This window comes from Anoplopoma fimbria, chromosome 21 (genome assembly GCF_027596085.1).
Source record: "Anoplopoma fimbria isolate UVic2021 breed Golden Eagle Sablefish chromosome 21, Afim_UVic_2022, whole genome shotgun sequence".
In the NCBI taxonomy this organism is placed as follows: Eukaryota; Metazoa; Chordata; class Actinopteri; order Perciformes; family Anoplopomatidae; genus Anoplopoma; species Anoplopoma fimbria.
Window position 1 is genome coordinate 18,457,455 of NC_072469.1, and position 16,289 is coordinate 18,473,743.

At 42.6% G+C, this 16,289-nt stretch overlaps 2 protein-coding genes across 2 annotated transcripts; one reads left to right on the forward strand and one right to left on the reverse strand.

Annotated features, from left to right (window-relative positions):
* Nucleotides 1-3,407: 3,407 nt before the first annotated feature.
* amer2 (APC membrane recruitment protein 2) lies at nt 3,408-5,513 on the forward strand. Its single transcript, XM_054623343.1, is given in 2 exon segments — nt 3,408-4,428; nt 4,431-5,513. Coding segments are annotated over 2 exon segments (2,085 nt in total). The 3' UTR covers nt 5,495-5,513.
* Nucleotides 5,514-13,220: 7,707 nt separating this feature from the next.
* LOC129111123 (beta-1,4-galactosyltransferase 1-like) lies at nt 13,221-15,266 on the reverse strand. Its single transcript, XM_054623415.1, has 2 exons — nt 14,874-15,266; nt 13,221-13,889 (listed from the first exon to the last, which is right to left on the reverse strand). Exons 1-2 carry the CDS (start codon nt 15,264-15,266, stop codon nt 13,221-13,223), a joined length of 1,062 nt encoding a protein of 353 aa, XP_054479390.1.
* Nucleotides 15,267-16,289: the final 1,023 nt, after the last annotated feature.

The window sequence follows — 16,289 nt, forward strand, 5'->3', positions numbered from 1 at the left end:
CTACACACCCATTGGCTTTTAAAAGTGCATCGATATTTGCATCCTGAGGCTCAGCACTAGCAGAGCACAGAGAGTGTTAAACGCACATTCAGCAGCCACATGCAGGCAAAATATATGCACACTATGCATGCACACTCGGACAAGCCATATTGTTAGAAGTCACAGTGAGCAAGAATGAGAGGCAGAGAAAGAAAAATGTCCTCTAACTGTCCCACTTAGTACTGAGCTTCACTCAGGGGGCTGAAATTGGAACCCTATTTAAAAAGATGGGGGTTGGGGGGGGGATATTGGGTGTGTGCTTCTTCTATTTCTTGTGTGCGTGTGTCAATATGCTCACAGTGATAAGGGAAAGAAAATGAATCATTTGGTTGTGTCAAAAGCACTTATTTTGCAGTTTTGCAGAATTAACCATAATAAGCTTGTGGACCGCAGATACATCGGCGGAGTAGCATCTTCATTTTCTGATAGTGAAGCCTAATATTTACCTCAATGTGTAAAGGTTAATGTCAATAGCTATTGTCCTCTAAACTCTGTTGCTTCCCCACCAAATCCGACTATTTAGCACTGTAAAACAGATTGCGAAGGCTGGTACAGGCTGCGAGGTTTATCATAATGGTCTTAATTACTATACAAATAATGACTATAACTACACAAATAGTAATAATGCCTCACTGATGTTTGTAGTGATTTAAGCAGAATGACGATGTGCATATCCACTATAAGAACTTAGCAAAATCCTTTGTCTCATCATGTGATAACTGAGCCCACTCATCAATCTACACATCTTGGCCAGCCATCTGCTGCTTAGAGTCAGTTTCAAGTCCATCCAACAGCCGGCTGACCTGCTAGCATGGCTGTAGGGCATTCTGACTGAGTATCTGATGTACCTGAAAAATCTGCACACTAGGCGACTGACTGACTGGCAGGCAGGCAGACAGGCTGGGTGACTGACTTGTTGGCTGAGCTGACAGATTATCTTTCTTATTCGGGGCGAGCATAAGGAAGATATGCTTCAACGCTTCACTCTGGGGAAGCCCTCGAAATGTTTTTGTGTGGGTGTGAGCCCGTCTGTGGATCTGGGGGTGTGTGTGTGTGTGTTGCCTTGGGCCGATGAATGCAGACATTGTCTGATAGCACTGGGCTGGAAGAGGAAAGCCTGTGCCCAAAGCAACTAAGGAGGAGGAGGAGGAGGAGGATGATGAGGAGGAGGAGGAGGAGGAGAAGAGAGAGAAAAGGAGCAGGGGAGGGAAGGAAGGAGGGGAGAGGAGGTTTGTAAGTGGGTCGGGGTATCAGGGAGATTCATGGGGGGTTGGGAGGATAGAATAGGCAGTAAAAAGAGCACCCACAGTGGAACACGCTCAGCTCAGGGAACTCTGGGTGAATCTACTGCAGACGAGGATGACATATATTTTGGGAAACATAAACAATGGCTCAACAGGAGAGATATGGGGATCGCCCATTAAAAATCTCTTCTTTGTTTTACCCGTTAACATCTAAATGAAGACAGATTTTCTTTTCCCATTTTCTTAAGTATTGTTTCCTTAACTTAGTGTAAAACCTGAAATACTTTACATTTATATAATGTATATTTAAAAGAACAAGAAAAGAAGAATAGCAGCAAACAGGCAAACCACTCCTTTTCCCTCCACTTAGTGATCACTTAATTGTTCTACTTTACACCACAGAAACTCTGCTGGTAGCCAATGTAGATGCTAACAGTATATGTAATGTATGAAGATGATTGTGATGTTGGCTGCATGAGTGGTTACAAACACACGGACTAACACACACTCACACATATACACACACACACACACACACACACACACACACACACACACACACACACACACACACACACACACACACACACACACACACACACACACATAGGATAATAGGATGACAGTTAGATGTGTTTCTTAGCTCTCAGACAACTGGTACTGTGTGTCCATATGGAAGAAGGCTTGGGGCCATATGGCCTATATGTCTGGCCCAAACTGTATTTGGGTGTGGTGTGTGTGTGTGTGTGTGTGTGTGTGTGTGTGTGTGTGTGTGTGTGTGTGTGTGTGTGTGTGTGTGTGTGTGTGTGTGTGTGTGTGTGTGTGTGTGTCGATGTGTGCGTGCTCCCAACTGCACTGGAATGTTTTTTTCTAAATCCATATCCCGGCTTAAGCCTACTCATACTGTTGATCAGCTGGTCTTGTATTTGAGTCCTTTAATACATGCTTCTGACATGGTTATTTTCATTTACTTTGAGCTTTTCCACGCTCATACAAACACAACACACACACACACACACACACACACACACACACACACACACACACACACACACACACACACACACACACACACACACACACACACACACACACACAGCCATACACACAGGACTGTGTCAAGTAAGTAATGCTGATAAATTTATAATGTCAAGCTACGCTTTGCACAAAGCTTTGAAATTACTTACGTCACAGGATGACGAATCAGCTTAGAATTTATTCAAAATATTCAAACTTAGACTTGTGCTTTTATGCTTTCACTTTTTTGTTATTTTTGTTTCTTTTTTTTCGCACCTTTATGGCTCACATTCGGCAGACATTTATAAACAACATCAAACCCAAACAAGTATGCGAGAAGTCTTTATAATTAGCCATTCTTCTCTGTCTCATGATCCACTTAGAAAGCTCATGAACATATTGCATGTCTAATCCGTCTTAATTCATTAGTGGGTGTGTATATACACACCCACTAATGAATATATATATTCATTAGAGTATATATTCACTAATGAATATATACACACCCACTATATGTATATATAGTGGGTGTGTACATACTTACCAAACACAGTGGGTCATGTAAAGTATAAAAACACACTCACATACAGTGATGGAAGCAGTTCAGTTGGGCCTTATAAATTGATGAGTAGTTAAAATAAAAGAGCAAACAGTGCATTGGTGACAGGGAAGGTAGAGGAAGAGAGGAGGATGAGGATGGGGGAGGGTGATGAGGACAGACACTGGCGCCCCGCCAACGTTGACGAAAGCTGCTTAGCCCACCCAGTTGCCATGGTTACAGTAAGGAGCAGCTCCCAGCATGTGTGTGTGTGTGTGTGTGTGTGTGAGAGAGAGAGAGAGAGAGAGAGAGAGAGAGGGAGGGGAGGGAGGCAGGCAGAGAGAGAAAACCAGCAGGCAGGCGTTAGAGCAAGTCAGAGTGGGAGTGAAAGAGCACCAGCCGGCAGGGTGGAGAGAGAGAGAGAGAGAGAGAGAGAGAGAGAGAGAGAGAGAGAGACAGTGATAGAGAGAGGGTGAGTGTATGTGTGGCCAGAGAGAGATAGAGAGGACAGAAAGGCAGCTGGAGAGCTTGAGGGAGACGATAGAGTGGGAGCTATAGAGTGCTAGATAATGGAGGTGCAGACGGAGTGTGTGGAGCCTCCTGTGGCCCCTCAGTGTGACCCCCAGCCCACCGGAAAGATCAACAAAGCTGCCTTCAAACTCTTCGGAAAGCGGCGCACCGGCTCCGGGATGGCCAGCTTCTTCTCCTTCAGGAACAAAGGGGCTACGTACAGCGGGAGCAACGGGAATTCTGACAATGGGAATTCTTTGAACGGAAATGGCTCGGCGGCATCGGTAGAGCTCGTTCGGAGCAAAACCCACGATGGACTAACAAGCCCTAATAACGATGCTGATGGACAGAGAGGGGAGGGGCTTGCTATCCTGGAGGCAGGGCCGGTGAGGTCCCTCAGCAAATCCCTGAGTTTCTTCTCGCTGCTCCGACGTGGGAGTTTTAGGTCGAGCGAAAATGGAGGGGCAGGGCTTGTTAGAAGAGGGAGGGGCCTAAAGGGCTTTTTTAGCAGCATGCGATGGAGACGCAAGGAAAAAACAAACGAGGTAGAGGGGGAAGAGGTGGAACGTAAGACGGAGAAGGATGGGGATATTCCCGAATCTGAAAAGGTAAAGGATATTACGCTAACCCTTGAACCTCCTCCGCATCATCACCAAGTGGATTGTGGGAATGCAGATGCATCACCTAACCCGGAGACTCCTACTACTAGTGTTACCATGACACCCCCACACTGTGTTGACATGCCAGGGCAATCTGGTGAGCCACACTCCCCGTTTCCTTACACACCCACTGACTCGCCACTGCTCCCTCCCATCCAAAAAGCCAAAGCATCAATTTCCAGCCTCACCCCCTCCCTCGCTACGCCCCCTTTGGAGCGCTGCAGCGCAGGTGACCCACCCTCAGAACCTTCGGTGGACCGCCTATGCTCTCTCCTCTTCACTGACGTCACATCCCTCAAGAGCTTTGATTCACTGACAGGCTGTGGTGACATTATTGCTGACGCAGAGGAGGATGGGCCAGCGGGCAACGGGGGCAGCGGCACCAGCAGCAGCAGCAGTGGGGGAGGAGGGGGGAGTGTAGGAGCGGCGTTGGGAGAGCCGTTGGTATCACCAGCACCACGGCTCGTTGCTCCCCAACCAAACCCCCTCTACCTTCGCAGCTGACCCAACCCATGTTCTCTGTTCCCATGAGCTCAGTGCCTTCTTCCCTCCCAGCCCGGGCCCGGGCACCGCCTCCACCACAGCAGCACCCAGCAGGTAGCGGTGTGGTGGCCTACATGGGCGGAGGAGAAGAAATGGCAAGTCCAGAGGGAGTGGACGATGCAGACATGCAGGGGCTCTGGCACATGCTGCCCTCAACAGGTGACAACTCTCCTGCTTTGCCTCGATTGCATCAACCTCCCTCTTCCACCCCAACTTCTACTTTTCCACCTCGTGCCACGTCCAACCCTGCCAGCAGCCACCTGCTCTCAGCCTACAGGAGTGCAGACCGCAAGTTGCCCCCGGTGAAGGCCTTGGGGCTCAGTAAGATTCCGGTAGTTGGTGCAGCAGGGGGCCGTGCAGCAAAACCCCCCCTCCCTCACACACATGGCCGTCATCCCACATCCCCTGGAGAAAAAGAGCCACTTAGTGATGAGGGTTACTGGGACACACCCTCTGCAACGCCCACGGCAACACCTGATGAGAGCGGGCTGCAGCGCAACCAGAGGACGGCCCTATCACGCGACAGTTGCTCTGGAGACCACCTGTACGACCTCTACAATGACCCCGAAGAGGTAGGAGAGGATATGGAGCAGGAGGGAGATGAAGATCTAAACAGTACCCCCTCTCCATCCACTGAATACAAGCTGAGCCCCACCTCTCCAACAACTCCTCCTTCCTCCTCCTCCTCTTCCTCCTTCCAATCAATGAAAGGCAGCGCAAGCCTTCCTCGGGAATCCAAGATCCCAGTGAGCAGCAGACAAACCCCACCTCCCCACTCTGTAAGCCAGTCAGCCCTCTCGTCTGTTGTAGAGGCTGAGTCCCCTCCACCAAAGACCCAGGCGCTTCCCCCAGCTCGCACCAGAATCCCTGTATCCAAGGTGCCGGTCCGTCGTTCTGGAAACAAACCTGGCAGCACAACCAGAGGAACCGCCCACAAGAAGTAGCTCCAGTCAAATGGGGGATTTTCGCCCTCTTACTTAAAGACTTGAGTGTACATCACTTCAGTGCTGCTTCTGCAGAGCCAAACGTTTTCCCAGACCAAGAAAAATGTTGAGCTGTAGATTTAACAGCCTATAAATTCCTCTGAAATCTTTAAAGCTCTCATTCCTTGAGTGTTTTGGCTTTCAACCGGCTAGGATAGAATAGGTGGTTTTGTTCACTTGAGAAAGTCACGAGGAGACTCCAAAAACACTTCACAGCCCTCACTGGAACTTAAGTGGTTGACTTTTGACAATCCATGGACTCGCTATCGACACATTTGCCTTGTAACTTCCTGGAAAAGCTCCTTTACCTGCTGAGAGTTTGACAGCTTATGACTGCACACTGCAAAAAAAGGAAAAAAGCAGAGCACCTTTTATATTTTACATTTTTACTATGGATCTCCACATGGCATTACATAATTTGCTTATACGGACCTAATCTAATCAGCGTTGTTTTTTCTGAGATCGTCATCTTGTCTAATCGGTAACAAATTACCTCCTAATCTTTTGATTTTAGAACCAAAGTTTAAAAATATCCTTCTCATCTCCCTTAAGCTGACTCAACTCGATCCACAGCCTGGAATAACCCAGCATTTTTGGTTTGGCTGTTGTATGTTTTCTTTAGCTTTTTGAAGATTTTTTCTGACCGCACACTGATTAATAAACTGTATGTGCAAAAATACGAATGAACACTGAGATCTGGTTTTATTACTAACCTACTTTGCAGCTACAAAGGGAGAGAACTCCTCTGTTCTGACTGGCTTTTATTATTATTATTGTGGACGGACAAAGTTTGGCTTCAGCCTGTTTCATCCGGATTTCACTTTTACCTGACTGCATCGCCCAAAGTACATCCATAGGATGTAAATCTCTGGGATTTACAACTGTTGTATTACCAATGAAAACCTGCAGAACTATCGCAATACTCAACCTGGATGGATCCCTTGCACTGATGCTTCAGTACACACACACACAAACACACATAGATTTTCAGACATGCACACAAATATTTTCTCTCCCTCTCTGCATGCAGTGCCAGTCATAAAGGGCACAAAGGTCAGGGAACATCATCTATTACTGAATGACCTTAGTTATACACACTGTTCAACCTTTGGCACTGTCTTTGTAGCTACACTGGATGACTTTCTTCTCTAAGGACACATGCACAAACAACTACTTTTTTTTTTACAGTTAGTACTTTCTTCTTCGCTGGATTTCATTCTGTTTTTATACATTAGACTCCTCCATCCTAATTAACACTGCTCGGATCCTAAACTGTGATGGCACCAGCTTCTTAAGGCTCTGCTTTCTGTTCTTTACTACCAACATACTGTACAAGCTGATGTTATTGGATGACGGGGAGGCATCCTTGCTGTCAGCCAGTTTTAGAGAGCCAGAATATGCCTGCAAGTGTTTTTCAAATAGGATGTGATCCAGAAAAAACCCACAAGTAAATTCTGACAGGGTTTCAGATAAAGATAATACTTCTTAACTGGATCACAGCTTAAAATGCAAAGAAAAAACTTGTGGACTAACTGCTTCACCCTCACTCTCTATGCTGTTGTATTTTAACTTCATTCTCTGAACCCCACGCAGCTGTGTGTGAATCTGAATGTAGCTTGGCATCATTGTAGATCATTGGTCAGCTGTGTTGGTCTCTTTGCATCTCTGTCCCTCTTTTGTTGGGGCAAGACAAATGGTGGAGTTGACTTATTTCTAAATCCCCCCTGCTCTGAAAAATGATGACAAACTACTGCACAGTGTGTTGAGCCTCGCAAAGCACCACTTGTTTTAAGAATGAGGGGGTGTATTAAAAGGCCTTTGTCTGCGATTCAGTGAGACAAGTTACAGGGAGCATAGTGTTCCCTACTCTTCAGTTACAGAGAGGGATTTTCGTAGGGAAAGACATTCGAGATGATGCAAGTTATCTCTAATCCTAACCACAACGATTACAATGACACTTGAGGGTCAGTCTAGTTCATGATAGCTTTCTATCTCATTTAGAATGTGATGATTGATCCACAACACTGCTCCAGGTTCAGATATCTTTTCAACCTTCTGATGGTGTAGTGCAGAACAGGTCATCGGGTAACCTTATCCCAGGTCTACAATAAGTGTGTTTCTCACCCGATAAAGAAGGGGCAGGCTAAAGGTCATCTGAGGATCAGAGAAAGATCATTACCATTCATGTTTTCTCTGCATACACTGTACTCTTCACTTTTTAGATTTAGTATGCAATCGCTTTCATTCTCCTTTCTTTGGAGTACTGATTGACAAAAGAGTGAAAGATGGACGATTTTGGGGTGATTGAAATGGGCAACAATTTAAACCTTTAAAGTATTCTTGCTAAAATAATTTAAGAAAACAGTATTTTTTATCAAACAGCAGTGGGGATGCTTGTTGATTGTTAGCCTAAGAGTCTAAAAATCACTTTACGACGCTGTCACCAATCAAATTGTGTTACTGTTAAGATTAGGAGAGAGTAGGGCGCTATGAACTGGACAAGGAACGATCATGTGTTTAACAGGTTTTTGTTTAAATATGGCGTTTTCCTCAGTTTATGTCCCATATTCTGCAGTTTGTTGTTTAAGTAGAACTTGTTTCTCCAATTTTTCCAAGTATGGCAATGAAAGGTAAAGTTTGGGTCCCTTGAACTGTTGCACTGGCCTATACGCGGTAATGACATCAACCACAGAGACAGTCATATTGCCACCTTGTATTTTTTCCGAGATGCTTCTCTCCTTTCTTTCTGATAACAAATCTGGGCCTTTATTTGGTAATTTGCTGTGATGGAATAGCACATTATGTTTTCCTTCTTTTTTTGTTAACCGTCTGTCTGTTCACAGTGTGAAATCTTTCCACTTTTCATATTTAATGAATAAAACTATTTGCGCTGAGAGATGAGCTCCTGACTCTTTGTCACCGCATTTACACAATAATCCCCCCCCCCCCCACACACACACACACACACACACACACACACACACACACACACACACACACACACACACACACACACACACACACCACACACACACCCTGCCTCCATCATTCCTCCCCCACATCCTGGTGGCTTAAATCTCCGAGGAGTAGGTTGGGTGGGAGGGAGGGTGAGAAACAGAGATGCTTTTGTTGATGTGCAGCGTGTGGCGTTTGTGTTGTGGCGTCACACGTGGAGAGAGGTCTGCTCGGCTTGGGAGCAATAGGTTATCAATACATTATATTGATTACTGAGCTGAAAGCCTGATGGATGTGTCATTGTCTGATGTTGGTCTCTAGTGGCTAAAGATGCATATATACAGGGAAAGACAGGCAACATGATGACAAAGACAGGCAGCTGATGCCTGTGGATATGGAACCTGTGTGTTTGCATCTATGTGTCCTGAATAAAGGCGAAAGGGAGGGTCTCATTGTTTCGAGGAAGACACATGTTGCTATGGAGAGAGCTCATATGTTGTTGTGGTGTGGGTGCGCATGCATGTGTAGCGGGAGGTGGATTTGGTGCAGTGCGAATCCCCTTTGTGATGGTGCAACAAACCCCCCCTCCCTCTATCCAGTTCTCTCTCTCTGTTTCTGCACCCTGAGGTTGATTTAAAAGCGTTACGTAACACTCACTTGTACCAGCCCACCAGATCAAAGCTAGTGATGGCGACAGTGAGAATGGTGTGTGCTGGTGCGTGTGTGTGTGTGTGTCGGCTGATCTCATCATTAATCTGCTTCTGCTTGGGTGCTGGATGTGGACACTCGTCCTCATTGTGAGCCATGTTTGACTCTGTGTGTGCGTGTTTGCTTTGGTGCATTAATCTGGTATAAGTGAGAGACAGGGAGGAGTTAGTCTGTGCCAAACAATACGTTACTTATATGAGCCGTTAAAGAGAGAAAACATGTGAGGGAATGAGAAAGAACTGCAAAGGAAAAGTGAGAGATCAAGATGTGAGTGAGGGCTTGTCTGGCTTCAATGCTACTAAATAAAGCTTTTAGCCAGCTGATTTAGGTTTGATCAACAGCAGCTGCAAGTTGCAATATACATAGATGTTTAGCTAAAACATACTTTAATAGTAACACAAGAAGAGAAGTGTCATTAGATCAGCAAACTGACTCAGTAATGTCAGTTACTGCAATACATGTATAATGTTTGCTAATATTAGCTGATATTAGCCCCAAGCTAAACCTAGTGGCAAAATCATGGGCAGAACCCATGAGTGTGCTTAATGGAACACAGGTGAATGTTATTCTGTTATGTGAATTATTGCTTAGAAGCTTAACATTTTGTTCTTAAGACTATGACTGTGCTGTTTCTTCTTTAAAAAGTAGCATAGTCTTTAAAATGAGAGGTATAAGCACTTTTTCCATTCGTTTATTCCAGATAATCAATTATGAGGGTGTTATAATAAGCTACTTTCTAGCCCCAAGTCTGGATGTCTTTCAGCTGATTTTAAGATGTTTTGTCTGTGTTCAAAGCTAAGTTGTATAAGTATTCAATGAAGTATTCAATTATAGGTAAACTTTAACAGCATTCTGCAGACTTAAACTAAGGAGACATCATAAGGATTAGGTGTTTATATTTTTCTGGAAAGCACAGTAGTGCACTAGATATACATATATACATTGTGAAAAATATTATAGCATATAAACAACAATTACAAATCTGAGCTTTTCAAAAGCCCAAGAAAGAAACCCTCTATAGAACAACATATTAAATTGCAGATGCTGGTGGAGAAAAATGCTAACATAGAGTTGAATGAAGGTGGTACTGATATTTCTAAAAAATGATACCATGATGGTAGGCAGGGTTTCCTTGCGCTGATAAATGTGTGCGTGTGTGTGTGTGTGTGTGTCTGTATGATGAAGCCCTAAGCACCATTCAAAAGCTGTACCCCACATTTCGTATGGCAGCCTCTCTACAGTCGTTCCCATAGTAACTCCACTAGGTCAACCAATGAAAAGAGGGGGCTGGGCAGGAAGGAGGATGGGCAAGTGTTTGGGGGGTTGCTGACACAGTGTGTGAGAAACGTGATTGGAGGTGAACATTTATACAGATAATAACACACACTAACCTACATGTTGAAGTGCACATTAACATTTGCTGTTGTCATGCGCTTAGCACACACCCTCTAAACACATCATGTAAAGGTTCCACTCAGTACCACCGGTTTTCACCTCTCTAAACACATGGGAAACCCCCAGTATCACCTCCACTACCACCAACATTTCTCCTCCCCTATTCCTCTAGCCTACCACACTTCTCTCACTCTCTCTCATATGATGCCCTGGTTCCTCTGAGGGCAATGTTGTGTAATCGTTTCACTTGTCAATAATTAATCGGCAGACAAGCTGTTGTCTCTGTGAATGGGTAGATATGTTTGGCTCACTGTGAAGATGGGAGAATGCAGTATAGAGGGATACTGAGAGAAGCTTTGGCACCATAGCCAAATCTGGTGTGTACTTACTTGCAAATTCTGACTTTGATGGGATGAAGCGACAGGAAACAAGAATGTTTAATTATGTTCAAAACTGAATGGGACCTTGTGAGCAGCAAAGTGGAATATGAATTGAATTATGAATCACAAGATGAATGATGACTGAAATTTCCTTTAAGGATACAAGGTCAGGGGAGTGAGTTAATGCTGTGATACACAGTACAATGTCTTGAATTCAGGACTCAACATTTTGTGAGACGCACTAACCCTAACCCAACCCTAACCAGATAATCATCATTTTAACATAATGAGCTACACATTAAAATGAGTTGGTCCCCCTTTCAAAGCGGGTTGTGTTGCCTCTCATTTAATAGAGCAACAATGAGGAAGAATTCCCTTGGATGTTGGGCAGACAGGGATATACACTCCATATGTATTCTTGTGATTGTGAGTGTGTATTTTCGGGGCTGTAAAATACTTTTTATAAAACATTTACTGCATGACTGGCTTGTCAGGTTACACTTCTCTAATCCCTAAGGCCTCCAACTGTACCTGTTAAAAAAAAAGGAAAATGGGTGGTGGGAGAATCCAAACAAGGAATACAATCTGATATGAGTTGAAAAGTAGGTCATTCCAGAGGGGGAAAGAGTTTAAGCGACTCAGAAAACTAACCTGGGACTAAAAAGACAGATCAAAGTTATTTTAGAAAATGAAAGTGATTGGAAAAAAAAAACTATATACTTAAAATCTGAAATGTCCTTATTATGTTACTGTGGATACTTTTCCTGCTTTCGCTTTAGTTACAGCAAGTGTTTCTAATACACGTTACCTGATATGAGCCAAGACAATTATAACAGAAGCCTTTCATGAACCTTGCAGAACTTAATACACCCCAGCAAAGTTCAAAACTGCAACTGACGGACCGAAAATGTTCCATTTGGGGAAAGATTGTTTTCTATACCTGTAAAGAAGAGCACTTAATATGCAGAGCATAAAGAGGAAATATGGTAAATAAGTTTTGTTAGTGATGTTCCAGCTTGCAGGCAAACTTTCATTGAGCAAGCGTACAACATATGCGATGCTCGAATTTCCCCCATGGGGATCAATAAAGGAATATAATAATAATGCGCAAATTATAATTTATTATTTTTCCGTTTTCCTTCCACTGTCATCTTTTGTTATTATGGATTGCCCTCCTTTGTTGAGTTGAAAGGCGCTTATAAGAATAATTAGGTTTGGATGTACACGGGCAAGCTCAGTGCTGGACCATAGTGGCCATGCATTTCAATACAGTTCTTCTCAATAGCTAAGGACATTTTCTAAAACATTGTTGCAGTTCACAAAACAAAAGTACAATCAGGTATGCAGAACACAACTTCATTACAAAAGCCCATGAATAACTTAAAGCAGTGAACCCATCTTCCTCCAATAAATAAGATACATCAACTTGTGCATCACTGCCACCAAAAAAAAACCCTGTTTCATTTCATCACGCATTCCAGTATGTTCAGTGAATAGTTACAGTAATGTCAAGTACAAAAAGGTTGTTACTGCATTGTACACTCAAGACAATTGTCTCGATACAAAATCATGAAGAAAACATTTAGAAAAATATTGTGTAAATCCCAAATAAAATATAAAACCACTTATATAATATATATATATATATATATGTTTTTTTTTTTCCCCTGTAATACATACAAATCAAATGGATGTGTTCACTTGTCCAAACCGCCATCTTTCCTTCTTCTTGAGCAGACTGTTTACTGTTATTGTCTCTGAATCCATCGGTAAGAGTAGCTCAATGCTTCACGGGTACCTTTAAACAAACGTGTACTCCTACATTTGAATTATGAGTGGATGCAATGAGAAATCACGTAAAGACAAAAACTATTTCACATTCTATTTAGAGAGTAATGATTGTTATTTGAGGATTTTACCAAAGCAGCTGAGATATATCTGTACTATCAATATCTGTACTTTGAATTTACTATGTAAACTTTAGTTCGCTTCACACGTACACACACACACACACACACACACACACACACACACACACACACACACACACACACACACACACACACACACACACACACACACACACACACACACACCCACACAGGTTTGCATACAACCCTACACCAAGACACACAGCAGCCCTAGAGGCTTTAAGAGCTAACAATCACTAGTTGACCTTTTGTTAGAGGCAGAAACACCAATGAATCAATTGTCAACAGCAGTCCAAGGTCCACAGGCTCGATCCTAATTCACTTTAGTGGAGCCTCAATATCCACATTGATAAAAGTGAACAGTATATCCTTCTTAATCTCCTTGACTGTGTATTTGAGGGAATTAATTCCATCCTTGTCCATGGTCGACTTGGTTTGACTCAGTTTACCAGGATTCTTTGGATTAGCCTCATTGTGCAAGTCTCTCTTATGTTTGATCATCCTGTACTTTCCCATCAGCGAATTAGGTCGAGAAATGGACATGCCACGAAAGATAATTCGCTTATAGATATCGTCGTCCTCACCACCCCAGCCCCAGTACGTGTTCGGGAAGCCGTTTATCTTCAAGAATTGGCTCTTGGACAAGGAAGAAACACCACCAAAGTAGGCGTTGTAGGGTAAGTGGAAGTTAAATTTGTCCATAGCCACAGCCAAGTGTCGAGGATTGTCAAAACATCTGTAGAGGTTACGGTCATCCATAGGAACCAAATCTATGTCAGAGAAGACCATGCAGTCATAATCATATTCCTTCATCGCTTCCACGTAGCCTGCATTCATCAGTTTAGCCCGGTTGAACACGCCGTCTCCATCCTGGTTGATGACATACACTGTGTAGTCCAACTGCTGTCGTATCAATATAGGATGTAGGTAATAGAGCCAATGAATTAGGTGCTCGTGCCGATTGCGGAATGCAATGATGATCGCCACCTAAACAAATGAAATTAGTCTGTTGGCTTTTAACATAAATGTACATTATGATTTTGATGTTTTTCCTTTTAGTAAACAAAACATATAATATACATACATATAATACATAAAACCCTGATAATATGAGTACGTCTGATAGAATGTGGGGAAATTGGTTTTAGTGAGCTCATATGGTTGGCCTACTTATAAAAGTTTCCTTTTGATATCATTCAGATTTTTTTTTCCCATTTTATTTTTTTATTTTTTTAAAGAGAAAACAGAATGAAGTAAATTAAAAATAATAGATAACAAGTATACATGTGTTGGACAGAATTGAATGCTAAATACACACACACAAGAAAACACCACTTAAAAATGAAAGTACAAGTCCAATATGACTTGAAATTTCTATATCTGCAGGGTGAAATACAGCAATGTTTTGTGAGCTGCTTTGGCCGGAAAATTGAAAACCATCATGAAAACTGTCAGTAATTTGTGTACTAATGCACCGACCATTTGAATTGTCCTGAACTCTGTACATAGACATGGTGTACATACAGAAATAAGCCTTACCTTTAAATGCATTCATCAAAAATGCCACAGTGTTAATTTGTTATCTTTTTACAATCAGTAATCGGTTAATCGTTAACTTATCTTTACTTAGGTTCATATACATACAGCATCTTTGCGTTAATATTTACTTATCTTTATTTATATCCATTATTACAATGTTGCAATGCTCCACAGTTCTGTTCCCACGTTCTGTATTCTTGTAGGTCTTTACTTATTGTACATACATTTTTTGTTGTTATTTCGAATACCCTGGCAATAATTTAAATTGACTTACTAGTTATTGGTGTTTAGTTATCATTATTTTCTTACATTATACAAATAGTATGTATGACATACTTGACTCAAGTTTTGAAACTTATCTAAAATCACGGTAAACTGTTCCAATTATTATTCTGTTCATTTATTCATTTGTATATACATTCTTTCACCTACCTTCTGTTGGGCAATACAGTCTGGTGGCTTGTGTCGTCCTCCTTCCTGAAGAGGAGAACTGATTGTCTTCCTAACCTCATCCAACGTACGTTTAGAATCAAACTCCACATGGAGTGGACCCACAAGATTTGGAGGGGTGTCAGGGCAGCGTCCCAAAGTCTTGCTCTTAGTGGATGGCATCCGAGTCTCTGCGTGGCTGACATTTAGGACTTTAGTCTTCGTTTCAACAAGGTCTTTCCTCAAGTGGATAAGTGTGGTGTTTCCATTTTCAAAACGATTTGACTTTGAAAAAATATATATAGTGCCGTCATTTTTGTAAAATAGAAGCACCACAAAACATGCCACACTAAAAAAAACAAAAAGGGCCAGGCTTTTGAAGATTTTTTTCATCATTTTTGCTACCCCTGAAGCTGAGAACTGTTCACTTAACCACTCTTGTACAGCTCTGCTATCTGCATCTCTCTTTGCATGTGAAATGTTTCCCAAACAAAAGAGCAACCCGGTTTTGCTTTACCCAAGAGCAGCTTCCTTGTTCACGTCAGGTGACACACCTGTTGTTAATAATTTATCATGATTTGTTCCCTCCTACATTTACCAGATGTAATGACTCAATGATTAAACTGAAAACTTATTGCTGTGCGTCAGAGTATGACTATAAAACTATTGTATTGGTTCCTTTCATTTGTTTATTGTCTACCAAGTTTAGGACCGGTGTAAGTTTATTTGAAACAAAAAATCCAAAAGTTTTGTAGCAAGACAAAAAATGACTTACTTTTTGGATAATTGTTTTTTTGAAAAAGACATTATAACTAGTTTTAATAATAGAGCAATAATAACACTTCCTTTGTGTTGTCAAACTGGGCCCTCTAGTGGTAAGGGATTGACAGTACCGGATGTCCTGAGTGTCCTATGTGGAACTGGGCACATGGAAGAAGTTTTCTGAAATTTCCTTAGGTTCAGGTTACAAACCTACTTGGTTAGGTTAAGGGAAGTATCATGGTTTGGGTTAAAATCAACCCTTTCTGGCAGATATTCTGAGGGCCAACTTCTCCCATGTGCTGAAACTTGGCAGACCAGCAGGGAAGAGTGTTAGTTTCACTGATCACACCCATTACATTACATTACATTACAGGCATTTAGCAGACGCTTTTATCCAAAGCGACTTACAGGAAGTAACCCAGATCGAGTTTGTTTTGCAGCAGAAACTATGCCTTTACAGACGACCAGTTGTTCCAGTTTAGCACTGTATTGATTAAATAGTTTTGAGATGTTTTAAGCTCATGCGAGTTAACAAAAGTCTCAGCCACTATGCAGATAGGATGATCAGTTTCCACATCCAAATCTCACGCAGGTTTCACACATTCAGCCCCTGAGAGTGAGCTGAAGGGTGTGGTGTGACATGGAGGTAGTATTTAA

Coding starts and splice junctions, on each gene's coding strand:
- LOC129111123 (XM_054623415.1), bottom strand. CDS start 15,266: ATGATGAAAAAAATCTTCAAAAGCCTGGCCCTTTTTGTTTTTTTTAGT. Junction 13,890..14,873: donor ACTGTATTGCCCAACAGAAG/GTAGGTGAAAGA, acceptor TCATTTGTTTAG/GTGGCGATCATCATTGCATT.